At 36.5% G+C, this 22459-nt stretch overlaps 1 protein-coding gene and 1 pseudogene across 4 annotated transcripts; one reads left to right on the top strand and one right to left on the bottom strand.

Annotated features, from left to right (window-relative positions):
- Positions 11540–15625, top strand: LOC107610123 (signal recognition particle 19 kDa protein). 4 transcript variants are annotated; one of them, XM_016312203.2, is made up of 5 exons: positions 11579–11657; positions 11710–11908; positions 14107–14299; positions 14386–14485; positions 15208–15625. In XM_016312203.2, the coding sequence occupies exons 3-5, from the start codon at positions 14117–14119 to the stop codon at positions 15342–15344; spliced, it is 420 nt and encodes a 139-aa protein (XP_016167689.1). In that variant the 5' UTR covers positions 11579–11657; positions 11710–11908; positions 14107–14116; the 3' UTR covers positions 15345–15625. The 4 variants fall into 4 exon arrangements, with proteins under 4 accessions (XP_016167688.1, XP_016167689.1, XP_020961845.1 ...); XM_021106186.1 differs by having other exon boundaries at positions 11639–11657; positions 11710–11814; XM_016312202.2 differs by having other exon boundaries at positions 11540–11814; positions 15208–15508.
- LOC107607587 overlaps positions 16218–22459 on the bottom strand; it is a 9313-nt pseudogene continuing 3071 nt past the window's right edge.

Raw genomic sequence — 22459 nt, 5'->3', positions numbered from 1 at the left:
TATGCTCTTTCCCTTTGCTGTAAGAGACAAAGCTAAGATATGGTTGGATTCTCCACCAAAAGAGAGCCTAGACTCTTGGGAAAAGCTGGTTAATGCTTTTCTGGCTAAATTCTTTCCCCCTCAAAGGATGACCAAAATTAGAGTGGAAGTTCAAATTTTCAGACAAAGAGAAGGTGAATCCCTCTATGAAGCTTGGGAAAGATACAAGCAATTGATCAGAAGATGTCCTCTTGACATGCTCTCAGAATGGTCTATCATAGGCGTGTTCTATGATGGTCTGTCTGACATGTCCAAAATCTCATTGGACAGCTCTGTAGGTGGATCACTCCACTTGAAGAAAACACCTGTAGAAGCAAGAGAACTCATTGTGATGGTTGCAAAGAACAAATTCATGTACACCTCTGAGAGGAATCCTGTAAATCATGGGATCCTTCAGAAGAAAGGAGTTCTTGAAGTTGATACTCTGAATGCCATATTGGCTCAAAATAAGATCTTGACCCAACAGGTCAATATGATCTCTCAACATCTGATTGGACTGCCAACTGCAGCTGGCAGTACTCAGGAAACTTCTTCTGAAGTAGAAGCTTATGATCCTGATCAACCCACCATGATGGAGGTGAATTACATGGGAGAACCCTATGGAAACACCTACAATCCTTCATGGAGGAATCATCCTAATCTTTCATGGAAGGATCAACAGAAGCTTTAGCAAGGCTTCAGCAATAATCAAGGTGGAAGGAACCAGAATAGGTTCAATAACAGACCACCATTTCTATTTTCTCAAGGGAATATAAAAACCTCTAAGCAGAGCCTTTCTGACTTAGTAACTTTGGTTTCCAGCCTCTCTAAAACCACTCATAGTTTCATGAATGAAACAAGGTCCTCCATTAGAAATTTGGAGGTACAAGTTGGTCAACTGAGCAAGAGGATCCCTGAGACTCCTCCTGACACTCTTCCAAGCAACACTAAAGTGAACCCAAGAGAAGAGTGCAAGGTCATCACCTCTGAGGCCGAGGCCGAATCTAGAGAGAATGGGGTGGTGTTAAACGCCAGTGAAGAACATATCACTGGGCGTTCAACGCCCAATCTGGCAGCAAGCCTGGCGCTGAACGCCAGTAAAGAAGCCCTCACTGGGCGTTCAATGCCCAACCTGGCAGCAGAGCTGGCGTTGAACGCCAGCCAGGGAGTATTGGCTGGGCGTTCAACACCCAAACATGCAGGATCTCTGGCATTGAACGCTAGTGAGGAACCCCTCACTGGGCATTTTAACGCCCAAATAGTCAGGCAGTCTGGCGCTGAACGCCAGTGAGAAACCCCTCACTGGGCGTTCAACGCCCACATAGACAGGGAAACTGGCATTGAACGCCAGCAAGGATACCCCTGCTGGGCGTTCCACGCCCAAAAGGATAGAGAAACTGGCGTTTAATGCCAGTAAGGGTGCACAGCATGGGCATTCAACACCCAAAGAGCTAACAGAGCTGGCATTGAATGCCAGTAAAAGCACACCTTCTAAGTGCTCAATTCCCACTCAAGAAACCCCTATCCCAGAACCAAAGGGAGCCAAGGCTCACCTAAAGACCATAGAGGGTCCTTTGCATACACTTCTGCAGTGCATGAGTTCTGATGAATACTCATCCTCTGAAGAGGATGAAGACACTAGGGAAGAGCAAGTTGCTCGTTTTCTAGGAGCTCTAATGAAGCTTAATACCAAGTTATTTGGTACAAAGCCTCTGGAGGAAGAACCTCCATTGCTTTCCAAAGAACTCCATGCTTTGGTTCAGCAGAAGCTACCTCAGAAGCTTCCAGATCGTGGACGCTTCCTGATTCCTTGCACCATAGGCACTATGACCTTTGAAAAGGCTCTGTGTGACTTAGGGTCAAGCATAAACCTCATGCTACTTTCTGTAATGGAGAAGTTGGGCATCATTAAGGTGAAAGCTACAAACATCTCACTAGAAATGGCAGACAAGACAATGAGGAAGCCATATGGCTTTGTAGAGGATGTCTTGATAAAATTTGAAAACCACTACATCCCTGCAAACTTCATAGTCTTGGATATTGGAAAGGATGAGGATGACTCTGTCATCCTTGGAAGACCTTTCCTAGCCACTGCCAATGCTATCATTTATGTGACTAAGGGAGAACTGATTCTACAACTGGGTGAGGATGACATCTTGTTTAAGATGCCTCATCCAAATTCTCCATCTAAAAGAGAGATAACTGTGCAACACCTAGTGTTCCAACCCTCTCTTTCTGTGTAGAGCTTTACAGAGCCCCCAAATATAAATTCTAAGTTTGATATTAGTCAGCCATCAACAAGCTCTAAGCACAAAGGTACTAAGAAGAAAGTACCTAAAGGCTGGAGGGACAAGAAAGTCCCAACTGGAGGCCTCTCACCTGGTATGAGAGTTGTCTTCACTAAGAAACCAGTCTTATCACATACAGTGAGCCGTATCCTTTCTTTAGAGCATGTGGAGCTCATTCATGAGAAGACAGGAAGAAAGTTCACTATAAGAGGCAAAAATCTGAGCCCATACTCACCTCCGTAAGGAGCTAACCGTCAAGCTAATGACGTTAAAGAAGCGCTTGTTGGGAGGCAACCCAACCTTAAGTAATTATTTATTTATATTTTCTTTCATTTTGTTTTTCTTTAAGTTTTTTTAGGGTCATGATTATATGCAGCAGTTAGAACTGAGACAGAATTATTCAGCAGAGAAAACAGAACACTCTGGATGGAGTGTTATTGAAGTTGAACGCCAGCCAGGGAGCTCTGGCTGGGCGTGCAACGCCCCAAATGGGCAGCATTGCTGGCATTGAACGCCAACCAGAGAGCAGACCCTGGGCGTTCAAACGCCAGTGCAGAGGGCAGGGAATCTGAATTCCCTAGCCTCTCAAGACCAGTGGGTCCCATAATATCTTCACCTACCCCACTTACTTTCACCCTTCCCCGTACACACTTCCCTATAAACCCTAACCCAATCACATCCATATCACTTTCCCAAAACCATCATAACTCCCACCAACCCCCACCCACTTCAAAATCAAATTTCCCACCCAAAACCCAACCCATGGCTGAACCCTAACCTATCCCACTTCCTATAAATACCCCTCTTCATAACCCTTCATACACACACCTCTCATACACTCATAAATCCCCACGGCCGAGCCCTCTCTCTCCCTCTATCTTCTTCTATTTTCTTCTTTTTCTACTCCATTCTTCTCTTTTCTTTATTTTTGCTCGAGGACGAGCAAAAATTTTAAGTTTGGTGTTGGAAAAAGATTAGTTTTTTTTCTTTCCATTACCATTCATAGCACCCAAGGTTGGAGAATCCTCTAGAAAGAGGAAAGGAAAGGTAGTAGCCGCCACCTCTGAATCTTGGGAGATCGAGAGATTCATCACCAAAGCTCATCACGACCACTTCTATGAAGTACTTGCAGAGAAGAAAGTGATCCCTGAGGTCCCTTTCAGGCTCAAGAAGAATGAGTATCCAGAAATCCGAAGAGAGATCCGGAAAAGAGGTTGGGAAGTCCTAACCAATCCCATTCAAGATGTTGGATTCTAATGGTGCAAGAGTTATATGCTAATGCATGGGTTACTAAAAACCATGACACTAGTGTGAACCCAAATCCAAGGAATTGGATCACCATGGTCCGAGGGTGAATCTTAGATTTCGGCTCGGAAAGTGTGAGATTGGCATTCAACTTGCCTCTGATGCAAGGGGACCCACATCCTTACACTAGGAGAGTCAACTTTGATCAGAGATTCGATCAAGTGCTCTCAGATATCTGTGTGGAAGGAGCACAATGGAGAAGGGATTCCCAAGGCAAGCCCATTCAACTAAGAATGCTTGACCTATAGCCCATAGCTAGAGGATGGTTGGAATTCATCCAACGTTCCATCATCCCCACTAGCAACTGGTCAGAAGTGACTATTGACTGAGCCATCATGATTCATTGCATCATGATTGGAATTGAGGTGAAAGTACATGAGGTGATCCCTCAAGAACTGTACAAGATAGCTGAGAAGCCTTCCACCAATGCAAGGTTGTCATTCCCACACCTCATCTGTCATCTATTCAATTTAGCTGGAATTGTCATAGAATGAGATATTTCCATTGGGGAGGACAAGCCCATCACTAAAAAGAGGATGGAGCAAACTAGAGAGCATGCACAAGAGCCTGTGCAGCCGCCTCAGTATGAGATCTCTGAGATGCCTCAAGGGATATATTTTTCTCCTCAAAGCTATTGGGATCAATGGCAGACTTCTCTTGGAGAACTAAGCACTAACATGGAGCAATTGAGGGTGGAGCATCAAGAGCATTCCACCACCCTCAATGAAATAAGAGAAGATCAAAGAGCCATAAGGGAAGAACAAAGGGCTTTGAGGGACGAACAACAGAGGCAAAGGAGTGACATTGAAGAGATCAAGCATCACATTGGATCCTCAAGGAGGAGCATTAGCCGCTACCATTAAAGGTGGATTCGTTCTCTTTATCTCCTTTCCTGTTGTATTTTTCTATTTTCTGTTATGTTTTATCTGTTCTCTTGTTCTTGTTGCATGATCATTTGCATTGATGTCTTAAAGTTGTAAAATGTTCCATATATCTCTCACCTTGCTTAAAGAAAATTTTAATTGAAAAAAATTGAGAGATACATGAGTTTCAAGTTTAAAATAAGAATAGTTTAATTATGTTGATGTGGTGGCATTGCTTTTATTTTCTGAATGTATGAATAAACAGTGCATATTTGAAGTTGGAATTTTAGAATGTTGACTCTTGAAAGAATAAGAAAAAAGGAAAAGTATTATTGGTAATCTGAAAATCTAAATAAATTGATTCTTGAAGCAAGAGAAAGCAGCAAAAAGAAAAAGAAAAAGCTTGCATGCGAAAAAAAAAAGAGAAAGAAAAAATGGCAAAAAAATAAAAAATAAAAAGCAAACAGAAAAAGCCAAAAGCTCTTTAAACCAAAAGGCAAGAGCAAAAAGCCAATAACCCTTTAAACCAAAAGGCAAGGGTAAAAGGATCTAAGGCTTTGAGCATTAATTGATAGGAGGGCCTAAAGGAATAAAATCCTGGCCTAAGCGGCTCAACCAAGCTGTCCCTAACCATGTGCTTGTGGCATGAAGGTGTCAAGTGAAAAGCTTGAGACTGAGTGGTTAAAGTCGTGATCCAAATGAAAAAGAGTGTGTTTAAGAACTCTAGACATCTCTATATGGGGATTCTAGAAAAGATGAATCACAATCTAAAAAGGTTCACCCAGGTAAAGTGTCTGTGGCATTTATGTATCCGGTGGTAATACTGGAAAACAAAATGCTTAGGGTCACGGCCAAGACTCAGAAAGCTGTATTCAAGAATAAAAAAGAACCGAACTAGGAGAGTTAATAATATCATCTGGATTCTAAGTTCCTAAAGATGCCAACCATTCTAAGTTTCAATGGATAGTGAGATGCCAAAACTATTTAGAAGCAAAAAGCTACAAAGTCCCACTCATCTGATTGTAACTAAGCTTCATTGGAAACTTAGAAATTTATTGTATCTTAATTTTCTTTTTTTTATCCTATTGTGTTTTTGGTTGCTTGGGGACAAGCAACAGTCTAAGTTTGGTGTTGTACTGAGCGGATATTTTATATGCTTTTTGGCATCATCTTCATATAGTTTTTAGTATGTTTTGTTTAGTTTTTATTAAGTTTTATAGGTTTTAGTGTTAAATTCACATTTTTAGATTCTACTTTGAGTTTGTAAAGCTCAGCCCAAACACTCACCAAGTGGGCCCCAAAAGTGGATTTTAGCACTAAAAAGACTTTTTACCCTTACTAGTCATTTGTTTAGTATTTAAGGGATTAGATTTATGTTATTCACAACTTTTACAATATCTTTTACTGAGACTTTACACCATATTCGAGTTTTACCATTGTATTTTCTATTAGTATGAGTTTCTAAACCTCCTAGGTTGAGGGGTGGAACCCTGTTGAGTCCTATGAATTAATAAAAGTATTATTGTTTCTCTTCGATCCGTGTTTGATTTAATTCTAAGATGTATACTCATTTTTCAACATGGTGAATAGGATGATCAGTGACAATCAGCTCTGTTCATCATACTAGGACCGTGTGCCTGACAACTACCCGTGTCTACTTGGATTCATGTGAATACGTGACTGGAAAGTACGAATCGCCAGCTTGACTATACATCTCTCAAATGGCTAATCCACGATTTCGTCGGGGACTTCTCGAGACACCATTTCAGCCAATTTCCGGGAAGATTATGGTCTCTGTGGTAGAGGCTAGAACTCAAAGAAGCAACATTCTCTGACCCGGAAGATTCAACCTTGTCTGTGGTATTTTGAGTAGGATCGCCAGGAGAATGAACTGCTAGAGCTTCACCCTCCGTCAGATTGGATGACCACAGCCAATGGTGTTTGATTTGGAGAAGAGGAGATTGACGACCATGGCCCATGGCGTTGATCACATACAGCCTGCCATACAAGAAATCACTTACAAACAAAGAAGACAGTAATACCAGAGTTAATTCAGAAAGACAAAGCAACTCCAATCCTTAACCATATTCCTATTACTGATTCCCTTCTAATATACAGAGTACTTTATTTTATTTACATGTCAATTTAGTTTAGATCTCACAAATACAAATTACGAATAACTCTTCTATCCGCCTGACTAAGACCTGCAAGATAACCATAGCTTGTTTCAAGCCACAATCCTCATAGGATCGACCCTGTCTTGCTCAAGTATTACTTGGATGACCCAGTACACTTGCTGGTACAGCTGTACGAAGGTGTAGGGATTCATGCACCAACGGGTTTACACCAAATTTTAATTTCAGTAACGCGTACTTTTGTTCGCCTGTAGTGGTGACTCCTTATAACCTACCTTTCGAAATGTGCATGAAGGACCCATACATGATACATGTTCCTAACCTGTATCATACATGGTCCAAGCAATCCAAATGCCAAAATAGATGTCTTTTTGCAACCCTTGTGGATGAGTTGTTGAAATTGTGGGTTAATGGTGTAGAAACGTATGATATTTCAACCAAGACAAACTCCCAACTGCATGTTGTGTTGATGTTGACTATTAATAATTTTTTGCATACAGGATATTACCAAGTTGGTCCACTCATGGCAGAATGTTGTGTCCCATTTGTATGGAAGATACAAAGGCATTTTGGCTGATGAATGAGGATAATAATTTGTATTTTGATTGTCATCAAAGGTTCCTTGATATTGATCATCATTTTATGTGCTACAAAACTTAACGTAAATGATCTCACAGTTATGGAGAAGAACATTTCGATCATACTTTGTAAGTCAGAGAGAATATTCTTTCCTGAATTTTTTGACGTCATGGAACACTTAGCAATCTACCTGCCGTACAAAATAAGAGTATGTGAGCGAGTCCAATTTAGGTGGATGTACTCATTTGAGAGGATGATTGAATCATTCAAGTGCACCGTAAAAAACAGAGCTCGAATCGAGGGTAGTATCTGCGAAGCATTCCTAGCTAAAGAAACATATGCATTTTGCTCCTTCTATTTTGAGCCCCATGTTGGATCACATAGTAAGAGTTGGAAAGAATGATGAGAGGGGAGAATCCTCATCAAGAGGACCAACGTATCCAATATTTGTTCTCGAAGGAGTTGCAATGAGCGCAGGTAGTGAATATTGGTTAGAGAAAAAAGAAATGGATGCCGCACATCTGCATGTATTGTACTATGACCAGGTTTCACCTTACCTGATGTGAGTTTTTAAGTCTTCATAACTGTTGCATTTAGTAAGATACTATCTTCGTCATCTAATCAAAACCTCATTACACTAAAATTTTCTTATTTATCCTACTATATCATTGGTTATTTCAAGAAACAAATCCTGACACATCATTGAACAATTGTTTTAATTGGTTTAAAGAATACGTCAAAGTGCATCTAGCTGACACAATAGATTCAGAACTGGTTACACCTAGTTAGGGTCCAATGAATAAGGGCACAAGCTACTCGATATACAATGCTAATGGATATCGGTTCCGTTATTTACAATGGTCGATTGGAAAGAAAATAGATAACACCGGGGTTTGGGTTCGTGGGGATTTAGGCGGTGGTAATTCTGATTGGTATGGTGTGTTGCACAAGATAATTCAATTAAAGTATTTTGGTCGCACTACGTACAAGGTGTGCGTATTTAAATGTCAATGGTATGAGTGACAAAAAACACGAAAGCACAAGGATTACAATATCACTGAAGTAAATGTGACCAGAAAATATAGGCACTATGATCATTTTATTCTACCTCAAAATGCACGACAGGTATACTATTTGTGTAACACCCTAATTTTAGCATGTCATGATCGTACCAAAAGTAAGGCGTTACTAACTCGTTTTACTTATTTACTATTTAATATTGAGCCTTTAAGTCGATATCGCGTTTCAATTTTTAAGAAAATGCCAGAAAATTTTGTTTCTATTAATTAAAATCATATATCAAAGAATACCAAGTAATAATAATCACATAATAAATAATAATAATAATAAATGCCCAGTACACTTGCTGGTACAGCTGTACGAAGGTGTAGGGATTCATGCACCAACGGGTTTACACCAAATTTTAATTTCAGTAACGCGTACTTTTGTTCGCCTGTAGTGGTGACTCCTTATAACCTACCTTTCGAAATGTGCATGAAGGACCCATACATGATACATGTTCCTAACCTGTATCATACATGGTCCAAGCAATCCAAATGCCAAAATAGATGTCTTTTTGCAACCCTTGTGGATGAGTTGTTGAAATTGTGGGTTAATGGTGTAGAAACGTATGATATTTCAACCAAGACAAACTCCCAACTGCATGTTGTGTTGATGTTGACTATTAATAATTTTTTGCATACAGGATATTACCAAGTTGGTCCACTCATGGCAGAATGTTGTGTCCCATTTGTATGGAAGATACAAAGGCATTTTGGCTGATGAATGAGGATAATAATTTGTATTTTGATTGTCATCAAAGGTTCCTTGATATTGATCATCATTTTATGTGCTACAAAACTTAACGTAAATGATCTCACAGTTATGGAGAAGAACATTTCGATCATACTTTGTAAGTCAGAGAGAATATTCTTTCCTGAATTTTTTGACGTCATGGAACACTTAGCAATCTACCTGCCGTACAAAATAAGAGTATGTGAGCGAGTCCAATTTAGGTGGATGTACTCATTTGAGAGGATGATTGAATCATTCAAGTGCACCGTAAAAAACAGAGCTCGAATCGAGGGTAGTATCTGCGAAGCATTCCTAGCTAAAGAAACATATGCATTTTGCTCCTTCTATTTTGAGCCCCATGTTGGATCACATAGTAAGAGTTGGAAAGAATGATGAGAGGGGAGAATCCTCATCAAGAGGACCAACGTATCCAATATTTGTTCTCGAAGGAGTTGCAATGAGCGCAGGTAGTGAATATTGGTTAGAGAAAAAAGAAATGGATGCCGCACATCTGCATGTATTGTACTATGACCAGGTTTCACCTTACCTGATGTGAGTTTTTAAGTCTTCATAACTGTTGCATTTAGTAAGATACTATCTTCGTCATCTAATCAAAACCTCATTACACTAAAATTTTCTTATTTATCCTACTATATCATTGGTTATTTCAAGAAACAAATCCTGACACATCATTGAACAATTGTTTTAATTGGTTTAAAGAATACGTCAAAGTGCATCTAGCTGACACAATAGATTCAGAACTGGTTACACCTAGTTAGGGTCCAATGAATAAGGGCACAAGCTACTCGATATACAATGCTAATGGATATCGGTTCCGTTATTTACAATGGTCGATTGGAAAGAAAATAGATAACACCGGGGTTTGGGTTCGTGGGGATTTAGGCGGTGGTAATTCTGATTGGTATGGTGTGTTGCACAAGATAATTCAATTAAAGTATTTTGGTCGCACTACGTACAAGGTGTGCGTATTTAAATGTCAATGGTATGAGTGACAAAAAACACGAAAGCACAAGGATTACAATATCACTGAAGTAAATGTGACCAGAAAATATAGGCACTATGATCATTTTATTCTACCTCAAAATGCACGACAGGTATACTATTTGTGTAACACCCTAATTTTAGCATGTCATGATCGTACCAAAAGTAAGGCGTTACTAACTCGTTTTAACTATTTAATATTTAATATTGAGCCTTTAAGTCGATATCGCGTTTCAATTTTTAAGAAAATGCCAGAAAATTTTGTTTCTATTAATTAAAATCAAAGAATACCAAATCTACTAATCGTCTGCAGCTTCTTACTGAGTCTTCGAACCTGTCACTGAAAGGGTGTAAATTTATGGGGTGAGAACAAACCACACATTCTCAGTAGGGAATAAAAATGCTGTAAAAGTAATGAAAATGATTTGGGACCACTTTAAGGAGTGTATTAAGCAGAATACTCATTGTGTTTGGAGTTGTGTACTAATTAAAATAGTTAAATTGTTATTTAGGCCATGTTACCGCATATTCAATAGAGTTTAAGGTTAAAATATTCATTTATCAATTGTTAATGTTAATATTATTCTAAGCAATTTATAAATCATTCAATTTTTATAAATTTGAGATTATTACTTGTGTATTATGATCAGTCTTGTGTTTATCCTTATTAATCTTTGTTAATTTTGTGCTAACAATCTTGTTAAAATTGTACATAAATTGTGATTGTCTTAATAATATAACGAGTATTACATTGTTATTAATTGATGAGATCAAATATTATTTAACTTTTGAGTTTATACTTTGATAAGATCATAAGACTTTGGTTGATGTGGTATTTTCTATTTGGATGATGATTTAAGGTTTATATCATGGTTCTGAAAATCGGACTAAATCGGCCAGTTCGATCGGTCTAACTGTGAATCGGTAGCAATCACAGTCTAGTTAACCCGTGAAATCGTTTCTCAAAAAATTGGAGAAGAACCATCGAACTAGAACTGGCCGGTTTAAAAGAAATGGCATCGTTTTTGGCAAATTTGACTTACTTTCACTGAACCATGCCTCTCACTCTCACTCTCACTCTCATTCTTCTCAGCCTTGCAAAACTTTGAATCAATGTTCTGAAAATTGAATCGGACCAACTGATTTGACCGGATTAATTGAGAACCGGTCTTTTGACAAGTTCGATTGATGCGACAAACCGCTCTGCACACAATCGATAAAAAATCGACCAAACCGATAGTTAACTGGTGAACAGTTGAAACCGACTGAGCTTTTAGAGAATAAACCCAATTCAAATTAAAAAAAAAAGCCCCTTTTTCCAAATCGGACCGTTTAGTTTTTGGAGAAAAAAAAAAAAGAAACGCTCCCAAATGGCCAAATCTCAATCCTCCAAGCAAAAGCAATAACCCACTAACTCTAAGATTTGAATCTTCTAAAGTTTGAATTTTACTTTAAAAAATAAAGTGTGATTTCTCACCAGTCACCATTAATTTTATAGGTAAAACCAAGAATAAATATGAAATAAAAACTATTCAAAAATAGAACATCACACTTTATTTAAAATTAATCCAAATCCTAACTCTAAATACCTCCTTTCTCTCTCTCTCACTCACTCAGACTTCATGCCCAACCAGCAGCCAGCGCCCAGCCCCGCCGTCGCCGAACTCTTCTCCTCACGTTGTCGTCGGCAGTGACAGACAGAGGGTCAGATCGAAGTTCTTCTCTTCTACGTCGTCGCCTCTGGACTTGCAGATCGAAGCTTGTGGCCGTCTTCTCTACGTCCGCATAGTCTCCTCTTCAATCCCGATCAGTTTGATTCCTCCCTCGCTGGTAAGTTTGCTCGATCCTCGTCTCTGTCTTGCCTTTCCTCCCTCGCCGTCAGCTTGGTTTCTCTCTCGCGGGTTTCGTTCCTCTGTCACCATATGTATGGTTCCTCCTTCGCGGATTTCGTTCCTCCTCCGTCACCGTATGCTTGGTTCATTTTTTTCTTTTGTTAATTTCTATGATTTTAAATTTCTTTGTATGATTCTGAACCTGAAATATTCAATTAATGAGTGTCTGATTATTTTGTTATTTTTTAATTAATTTTGTATGAAAAATTATGAAAATAATTGATTTCGTGTCCTTTTTGTTGATGCTGTTCTGTTTGTTAAATGGCTGTGTTGATGGTAGTACTTTGTTAAACTTTTTGGAATAATTTGTTGATGGTTAATTCTTTTTTGCTGAGTTAATCTTCTGATCGTGGTGCTATGTATTTTGCTGAGTTAATTTGTTTAAAACCAATTCTAATTGTGGTGTGGAGATGGAACAACTTAAAATAAATTTTTAATGATAAATTATAAATAATTTATTTTATATTTAATTAAACTGGTTGAACCTCGGTTGAATTTCGGTTAAATTTTTTTTATTTTTATTTATTTTCTAAAACAGATATAGATATGCTGCAATTTCTTCTAACTCCTATTAGTTAGTTCTGATCCCAGGGTCTTTGTTTGTTCTACCAACAACAGAAAACATAAACAAAAGAAAAAAAAATTGACCCTTTTTCATCCTTTGATGGAATTGAGACTTGAACATGAAAAATCCTATTTTTGTGGCTCCCTTTGAAAAAAATGGGATTCTTTACATATGGGTCTTTTTGTATGCCACTTATGACTGAATGTATGGTATCTGTGTTGATAACTCAGATGTTCATGTTTTTCTAGTATTAAGGCATGTTTAGCTTTTGATTTGAGAGTTTTTGATTAACTTAGATAAGTTAGTTAAGAATGGAGGAAGTTGAACAAGCTAATAGATTAGTTGTTGAAAGATATCATGGAGTTCTTAGTATTTTGTCTCAGCCAGGGGATCAAGTTCAGAATAGGAATTTAATGGTGGAAACTGGTGAAAGCTGTGTTATTAAGGTTCAAGAAAGTTGCTTTTTTGCTTCACAATGGTTTGGGTCATGCAAGAGTGAGGAAGCATAGAAAGCTTCAAGTACCCTTTTCTCAAAGCATACTCTTAGATAACCCGAATTGCTTCAAGAACAACAACCACCACCTTAATCATGATCAATCAAAGAAAGTAGTGATGCTGCCTGAAATTTTGATAATCCTTGTTAATCTTTGAAAAAGTTTGTCGCTCTTGTGTAACTTTTTATTGTGTTATTGTGATTTAATTATTGGTGTTGCTTTATTTTAAATTTTAATTGGTGTTGTTGTCTTGTAAGTTGTAATTTGCTATAATTTGGTGTAATTTTCTTAGTGTGCTGATCTTATAATTTGTTAATTATTCTTGTGTTATATGTTAACTTGTTTTAATTCTTTGTTGTGTTTGTCCTTGTGGTATGAATTCTTCTTATTTGAAGATTTTCTTTTTGGTTGTGAATAAGCCGGCATTTGACTTAGATGAACTTTTCTATGATGCTGTTTTTATATACGAATATTTAATTATTTTTTAATTCTAAGTCATTCAATTCGTCTGTTAGGTATTATGCCTTTAGCTTCATTATTGTCATTCATCAGTGATTAATTGAACTCCAATTCATTTTATTGCCTCTACTTCATTTGTCTTAGTTTAAGGTGGATATATGAGTTTTTAAATATGGTGATATGGTGACAAAGTTTTATCTTTGATTTCCATCTTATTTTCCCATATAAAGTATGAGTATCATGTCATTATGCAATAATAATAATTTAATCTTAGTCATCAAATGATATACATCATGGTACTTGGATGTTTGCTTCTTATTTTCTGGGAAGTTCATCAGTTTCTTGGTTATCCCTTTTAATACTTCGAGACTTCATTTATTCCAGTTTCGGCAAATGCTACATTATTTATTTGAGTTTGGACAAATGCTACATTATTTGTTCGGACATTAAAGATTGATTGTTACTATTTTTAAGTTTGTACTTTTTTAGGATATTTATTTATTATTTTACTATAAATTATTTTTCTGGTTGAACCACGGTTGGACTGGTTGAACTAGTGAACCAAATTAGACTATAATTATGTTTTATTGTGTTTATTTATATTTTATTTATTATTTTATTATAAAATAGTTATTCCGGTTGAACCATGGTTGAACCGGTTAGACCAGTGAATCAATGACTAATGCGGTTTGATGACCGGACCGATTTTCAGAACCTTGATAATGAACGTGGATGGTGAATTGCCGAATATAAAGAGGTGGATTGTGTTGTACCCTGTTTACATGAATTCTAAGAAGACGATGGCAGAAGGAAGACGAATTGGACTCAGCAAAGCTTGCGAGAATCCCACGTGTGCTGAAATTGGCGATTGCTGCAGCTATCTGAAACTCCCTTTTGCAATTGAGGTATCTTTAAAGAATTTTTGGGTTTTATGAATATTTATTGCTATTAGATTTTTATTTATGTATGGTAACTTTGTTGATGAACACAGATTGACAAGGCTTACCCGCGTGATTTCATGCAAAAAGGGAGAGTGAGGGTGTTACTAAAGAAGGAAGATGGCACTCTTTTTAATCCCACTATCTCATCCAGTAAGTTGTTCAATATAGATTTGTAATCAAATTTTTGTGACTACCCATTTTACTTTATGTTTATGTAAAGTTAAATCAATGTAGTACTCTGATATTGTTTTTCTCTAACATCAATAGCTGTTGGGTGTTGGCTGAATCTTTACTGTTGAATGTTCAATCCAAGTGTTCCTTGACTTTTGTTATCTGCAAATAGTCATGGATTGGGTTGCAAACATCAATATGAAATTCCCCTAAATCAATTAGATTAAAGTCTAGCGCAGGTGTTGCTTATTAGGGTGGCATATTTTTAGGTCATGTTTATTGGTGACTATAGAGTTGAAAGTTTGACAAGACTCAAGTCATAAAATGTCGTTTCCCTTTGTAGCATCGGTAGTATCCTAATACTTTCGAATCTTGATGTATTTACTTGTTGCTAGCTTTGGAGTTGATGGGAATCATGTCCTGATGTTGGATGGTCTTAGTTGTTGATAGTAATTTATTCCAAATAACATTAACCACGACATGAGGTCGTGGTAGATTTTTCTTATGCTGCTCCATGGTTTTACCATGTGGTAGGTTACTGCTATTAGTTTTCCCTTTTCCATAGATGAGGGAGAGCTGCTTCAACGAGGCTGAAGTTTAGAGTCCATATTAGAATGTTGAGAAAAACATTTTTATTGTTACTTCTCATTTGTTGCACAAACATAACAAATTATTGAAACTGGTTGTTATTTTTCTTGCAGGAAAACAGCTAATGCTTCGTGTTGCAGACATGGTACCCAAACATCATGGAAGGACAAAGAAGCAGGAGGCGGCTGTGTCAACATCAAATGCAGGAGCTTCCAACAAATCTGGGAAAGGTGGAAAAAAGAGGAGATAATATTTAAAAATATTATCTTAATTATTGGATGTATTGTTGTAGGGGTAATTTGTCCTAATTGAGTTCAAGTTTTACCACCCGAATGAGTGTCCATGTATTTATGAACCTTCACCAAACAGTTTCAAGGGTCGTGCACTTGATTATAGGACATTTTATTCATATAATCCAATATTGGTAAAACTCTTTTTCTTCCCTTTTGTGGAGGGAAGAATCACATTATGTTTGTGCTTTACAACCAAGAAACAACTAATAGAACATGCATTTTGTTTTTTCTGGACCCATTATAAAAGACATATAATCGCATATATGCAAAAGTATATAATTGTGCATCCATCATATATCAATGTTGAATACAAAACTATCTTTTATTTCTAGTTTGTATTATGGTTTCCTCAAAGTTTGTGAAGTTTATTGATACACTCTCCAGTTTAGAGTAGTTTTACACGTGTATTTAATAATATAACAGTAAATCAGCAAAAATAACTATTTTTTACATTAACTACGTGAATAGTGATTCAAAAGGTTGGATATGATTGCACGACATATTTTACAGTGTCAGGGCATGAAAATTAAATTCAATTAATTTCTTGATTTTTATGATTCCAAAAGTTGTCTTTTAATTAAATATTATGAACATAGTTTTGAGAAGTTGCTTTGCTATAGTGTCACAAGGGTTATATTGAAGAATAGATTTCTATTCTGGTTTCAGAAGTCTATGCCAGATAAAGCAGTACAAGCATGTTTATGAAGCGTGTTGTCCTCGTTTTACTTGCTACAGAAACCTGCTACAGAAACCAAAACGCATTGTACATTCTGTTTAATTAAAAATATTGAAACATGATACATCGGCGTGCATGAATTCAACAAATATACTATGAATCAATTGAATTACAAGCCTCTTCCCTTCTCACAACTTCCCAGTGTTCAAGACAATGACAACAATGTTGTCCTAATTTATTGAACGCATACAAAATACAAAGCAAGTGAAAATGCACCTTTTCAAAAAATTACAGACTTTTTCCCTCACTATTTGGCTGTGAAGTGTTTGCAAATGCCAATATTACAATTGTTTTATGCACTCACATTTTTATGCAACCAAATACACAAGGAAATAAATCTACAAAATTGAAGGATTCAATTTTGGTTGAATCAATTCAAAAACCAGACTGGCATCTGTACAGTTGAAGTTAAACCCTGCAGCTTCAAACAAGAAAAATCTGGTTTATAGCCGTGTGAATCACTGCCAGCTGATTTACAATACCAAGCAAGTTCCTCATTAACTCGAGAAAGTCGTTCAGCTTGTGAAAACCTCCTATTGAGTCCATTGTTACTGGAATCCAAAGCACCCTTACCCTGTACCTATAAACCAAAAAATAAAAGGAACATGAGTAAGAAGAGGGGGTAAAAAGTACCAAGCACTGAAGGTTAAGGAAGCATGCCTGAATCCTTAACAACTGAGAAAGATGTTGGGTGATTTGTTTCCCAATAAATTTTTTCAGCATGTCATCCAATTCTGCAATCTTCCTCATTAGGTTGGTCTTATCCGTCTACAAGAAGAGGCAGTAAATACGGTGAACAACAAATTTGTAATTCTAGTGTGGACGTGTGTTGCTCACAATTGCATCTTGTGTCATACCTTCAACATTTCATTCTGTGCAGAAAGCAACTGATCTCGCTCTTGAAGTTGCTGCACTGCAATTTGAGCAGCAGTTACATCTTCGTCTTTAGTTTTGAGTTCCGATATGCAGCTGGGTGACAAATTTAGCAGTAAGAAAATTATGTACACTCCCCCATAAAAAAGTAGTAAGAAAATTGAAAAACAAATTTGGTGCAACTTTAAGTTTATAAATTAGAGTTAACCTCTAAAGTAGTCCTGAAATTGGCAACTTGCACTGAAATATTTCCTCAGATACTAATTGTACTATTTTAGTCATCCAGATTCGAAAAAATGCAGTACGCTAGTACCACACCCTAAACCCTAAATGTGGTGTGTTTCAGTAAACATTAAGCGAGAGTAGCATGCCACCATTTATATGGTATTTTACAAAATAAGAAGTTCCTATGCCTGGTTGATAAGTAAACATTAAGGATATAAGTTATATGATAGATTGATAGGAAACAGCAGTAATACTACAAAAACAGAAAACTAATAGATTCTACAAATATACAGGAAAATAACTTTGCTGACAGATGATTTTCCAGATGTACCAACCTTTCTCTTTCTTCAAGGAGATCATTCAGCCTCAGGTTGAGGTTCTCTTTTTCCTAATGCCAAATTGTAAAAACTAAGATAAACACGTGCCTGAAGGGTGAAAAATAGTTGGGTCATAATCTCAGCACTAGGTACCTTTGCAGAATATTCTTCTCTTTGATGATGAGCATCTTCTAACCATTTTACAATTTGATTTTGATCTATCAAATCCTAAAATATATCAGAAGCAAAATTGCAACACAATCAGGAATTGCATCCAGGAAATCCCACAATTTGAGAAAGAAGCTGAAACTTACAGCATAGTTGGTAATGTCCAGTTTGACACCTAGAAGGTCTCGAATGATATCATGAGTCATGCTTTCAACAGCAGCAAGCCTTGTTTGCAGCCTTCACACCTAATCCAATATAAAATTTTAATCCATTTTTGAGCTGCTAATTGTCATCACCACAGTTTAGTCTTTAAGAATCCATTTTAAAAGATATCTAGCCGAAAAAAATGAAGATATTCATTTGTTTTTGGATGAATAATGGCATGATTCACAGATTCTTTATTTTCTCTTGGATATATTAAACAAAACCAAAGGACACTGACCAAAAAGGCTAAATACCTCCTTTAGCCGGCTAGCTGCAAGCGGCTCAAGTTCTTCCGCACACGAGACCTTGCTGCTGATAATTCTTGTTCTTTCTCCTGATGCATCTGATGAACAAGATTCGAAATACATCTGAATGGTGAGCTTGAGCCTCTTGTCCTTATTGAGCTTTTCTCCATTTCCTCTGATGTTGATACCGTTGATGTTGAGTTTGAATTTTCTGCTTTCACTTCACGAAAGATGGACTCAAGGAACTTGTACTGAACCCAGAAGGATTGGGAAGCAAAAGTGAAAGCGAGGTAAGAATAATAGAGATACTATGTTTTGAGTTATCCACACAAAAATAGTATTAATCAAAATTGGACCGAGAAAAGTAGTTAAAAGAACATGAACTTGTGGTGTGCACCTTTTGTTGGTACTGCAATGCTTTGAGCTTCAGCATGCAATACAAGTTCGAAGATGTACTCTTGATACTTTTTAATCTTCCAAATAAAGAAAAATGCGAGACAACCAAACAAAAACAAAAGAAGGGTGTCATATGGTTTTCATAGCCTTTTTGGTGAAATGAAATTTCTTGGAATTTAAGGAGAATACCTCCTTATCTTGCTCTGCATTTTCCTTTTCAAGAAACTTTATCCGATTTAGTGCCTCATCAAGTTCCAATAACCTGCATTTGCATTTTTTGTATGATTAACGAAACGGAGAAGGGAACCCAAAACGAATAACAGAAGCAAAAATGGCTATTCCGGCCAAGTAATAAACAATACAAGAATAAATCAAAAGCCAATATACATTGAAATTAATTGATCAACTTCCAGGGTGAATGTTTGTTGTAACCATGATCTAATGTGACCTTACTCACCAAGAGTTTGACTTATCATGTAATCATTCTGGGACTCTTAGTAATGTGACAACATATGATTAGTTGAAAGCAAAAACAAGTTTACATTTTATCGATCTAGATTAAAGAACAACAAAAATCAAAGAAAGGATAGGACTTAGGAGTTCTAACCTAGATATCAGCTCATCAGGATGAACACTTTTGTTATCTGAATGTGCATGCTGAGGTACATTTCAACTAACAATAATCTCTCTTTCAATGAAGAGTCAAGGAATTGGAAATCAGATAATTAAGATTTGTCGTGAAAAAATTTTTGCATGCTTTAAAATAGATGGTTTGATTTTCCTAAAACATAAACATCTCCAAAACCCTTGAATCTTTCCATCATTATCTTCTCTCAATCAATATTCAAATTTATTGTCTCTTAAGCATTCAAGCACTCAAGGTTTCAAGTAAGACATAATCTTGTCTTCATCAATTCAGGTTTTATTGATCTAATTAGATATTCAATCTGATATTTGCTTACTCAGTCCTTTAATCTTCGTGGAAACAATATCTACTCACCGTGATATTACTTGAATAATTTGGTACATTTGCCAGAATCCGTGAGCTTTAGTTTTTGATCGTTACCAGTAAAAAGTCAATAAGAAGACCAGTGCAATTATCTCACTAGGCCATGCATGGATTTGGGTAACTTTGAATTATTTCCTTACGAATTTCCATATATGAGTGAACCGCATATGCAACTAACCTTTTCCTCCAATACATTTATTGTGCCCTCAAGCTCCTCAACAGAATGTTCCAGATTCTTGACTTCCTCTTCCTTTCGCTTAGCATAAAGCTTACATGACTCTGATTCCTACAAATGAGATCTCAATATTACATAAGGCAATTCCACTAAGGGTGTGTGTGGTTCAAGTATTACTTTATTACAAAGATTCCATTTCCATGGGAATCAAAGATACCCAAGGGAAAGGTGGGAATTGAAATGATGATATTTTGATGCCCTGGAATCAAATTTGCTTAGGAATAGCTTTACAAACTTTGAACCAAATATGAGAATATGATATTTCCATCTTAAAATTCCTAGAAATTATTTATAATTCCTCCAACCACACACACCCTAATAGTCATAGTAATAGTAAGTATAAAGAACCAGAATGGTCAGCACATAGATACCTGACGAGCTTCCATAGCAATAGCTTCCTTTTCATCAGCCAATGAAGAAGCCATCTCAAGCTTATCATTCAAGATACAAACTTCTTCATGTAGTTGGTCTCTCCATTATCACCTTTGTTAGTTCATTCTCAATGCTAGCAAACAAAGAAAGTGACTGATTCTCTAGTGAAGTGGTCAAATTAGCAACCTCTTTTTCCAAGCCCTTAATCATCTCTTCATGTTCGTCCACTTGCTCTTCATCTTCAGATTTCTTTGCATAGAGTTCTCCCAATAGCTCCCTCAGCTCAGCATTTTGATCAGGATATGTCAAACTTTATGAATTGCCTGAGAGGATATTCATAAAGTTTGACATATCCTGTCCCATCAGAAGAATATCGGAGTACATTATCATGAGTTTCTTCTCAACATCAGTTTGAAATTGCAAGAAACACTGTTTTAGCATTGAAACCATGTTTGACATCTCCAACAAAGAGATATGGATGTGATCCTGCAGTAATTGATTCTCTTCTTTATGAAGCATTAAAGAATTGTTTTTGAATCTCTTCTCTGCCAAGCTTGATCTCTCAATCATCAAACTTTCACCAACCTGCTTGCATGTAGCAGTCAACTGTTTTGAATCTTCAAGTGCTTTTGTCAAAGCATGCAGTGTAATATCTGCTTCCTTGACGGTTTCATGAACTTCCATAAATTTGGTTAAGAAGCAATCAGTGGGCTCAACGTCCCCAAAATTAAATACCTGAGTTGTAGACAATTAAAGAACAGAGATAAATGTTTTTGTTTCCATCAAGACAAAACTTCAATGGTTGTTGAAACTCAAAAAGAGCAATAGTTTCATACAGTTTCACCACCAAATGGGATGTTACTACCTCTGTCTCGTTCTCACAAGTTGCTTCATCATTCAGCCTCATCAAATGGAAAGATGGAGCCTCCTTCTTGAGATCTGTCATTTGTTATTATATGATTAGACTCCTCCATTACACTTGAGATGAAAAAATTGATCCAGCATTGTAGAAGTTATAATGTACATGGATGGATAAATGGGAGTAATAATGAAATCCTTTTGGGTAAGCACATGATCCATCATCCAATTCTTAGAGTCTATGGAAACTATCGTGTGTTGCATCTAATTCTTTGCTTAGAGAGGACACTGCTGCACCACAATGGATTGGGCTTTTCACAAGTTTGCTTATAGTTGACGATTTATCATCAGATTGAGTTACAATGCCTCCATCAGATTTCAGGCGCACCATCTGTTCAGCTACTTTTCTAGGAGAATAAAAATCGTAGGTATATTTGACTTGCTTGTGAAAGCAATGCTGTCACATTCAGCTGACAATTCAGAGACTAAAGAGCTATCAGCACTCAATTCATCAGCATCTACAAGATCTTCATCTGCCAGCTAAAACCTAGACACATCTTCCGTTCTAATACATTTTTGTATAATATGCAATCTTTTTTTCATATATGCACATTGGTCTTGTATCTGACGAAGAGTGTGATGATGATCAGTAAACACATGAAGAATGTTTGCATTTGCGGTTTGCGAGTCAACTGTATTACACTGAAACTTCTTCGATGCATCTTCAAATCCCTTACTTCTTTCGTGATGTCCTGAGTATCTTTAACCAACTCCTGAATTACCTCCCTGTATAAGACACCAGTTTAGAAGGCTACTGTATCTGTTTTTGAATTGGTAAAAAAATGCTCTTAGAGCATTCTCCATATCCAGTACTTCAAACTTTGCTGACTCAACTTGAGCTATTAAGTAATTTAGTATAAGATTATAAAAATTAAAAAAACCTTTTAATTATAAATTTTAAAATAAAGAAAAATATCCTTTTATAGTTAATTTTGAAAAGACTAAAATATGCTTTTAGGTTTTTTTTTTTTGACAAAATATGCTTTTAGATTAAGGTAATATATAATTATATAGACATTAAAATGTTTTTACGCAAGAATATACTATCTCATGCAAACTCAATTTTAAGATATTTGCACATAATTGCAATAAAATATTGAAAATAAAAACCTTGAATTTTGATCTTCTAAAATGAGAAAGTTGGTGCTAAGGAATTATAACTCAAATGGTATAATGTCTCCCTCTTCACATAGAGATTTTGGATTCGAATATCACTCTTAACTTTGAAAAAAAAAAAGTGAAAAAGTTAGTAAAATAGTAAAGTAAGAGATTATTTATCATTAATTTTGTAATTTTTATGAAATGTATGTCCCACTATCTTAATTTAAAAATGATTAATTTTTTATTTCACTATTTTACCAACTTTTTCACTTT

This window comes from Arachis ipaensis, chromosome B07, assembly GCF_000816755.2.
Source record: "Arachis ipaensis cultivar K30076 chromosome B07, Araip1.1, whole genome shotgun sequence".
Classification (NCBI taxonomy): Eukaryota; Viridiplantae; Streptophyta; class Magnoliopsida; order Fabales; family Fabaceae; genus Arachis; species Arachis ipaensis.
This window is presented reverse-complemented; position numbering and strand designations above follow the sequence as displayed.

Excerpts from the sequence above, each read along its gene's own strand:
- LOC107610123 (XM_016312203.2), top strand. The coding sequence starts at position 14,117 with ATGAACGTGGATGGTGAATTGCCGAATATAAAGAGGTGGATTGTGTTG. Across the intron at positions 14,300-14,385 it reads AACTCCCTTTTGCAATTGAG|ATTGACAAGGCTTACCCGCG; the intron begins GTATCTTTAAAG and ends TGATGAACACAG. Across the intron at positions 14,486-15,207 it reads TAATCCCACTATCTCATCCA|GAAAACAGCTAATGCTTCGT; the intron begins GTAAGTTGTTCA and ends TTTTTCTTGCAG.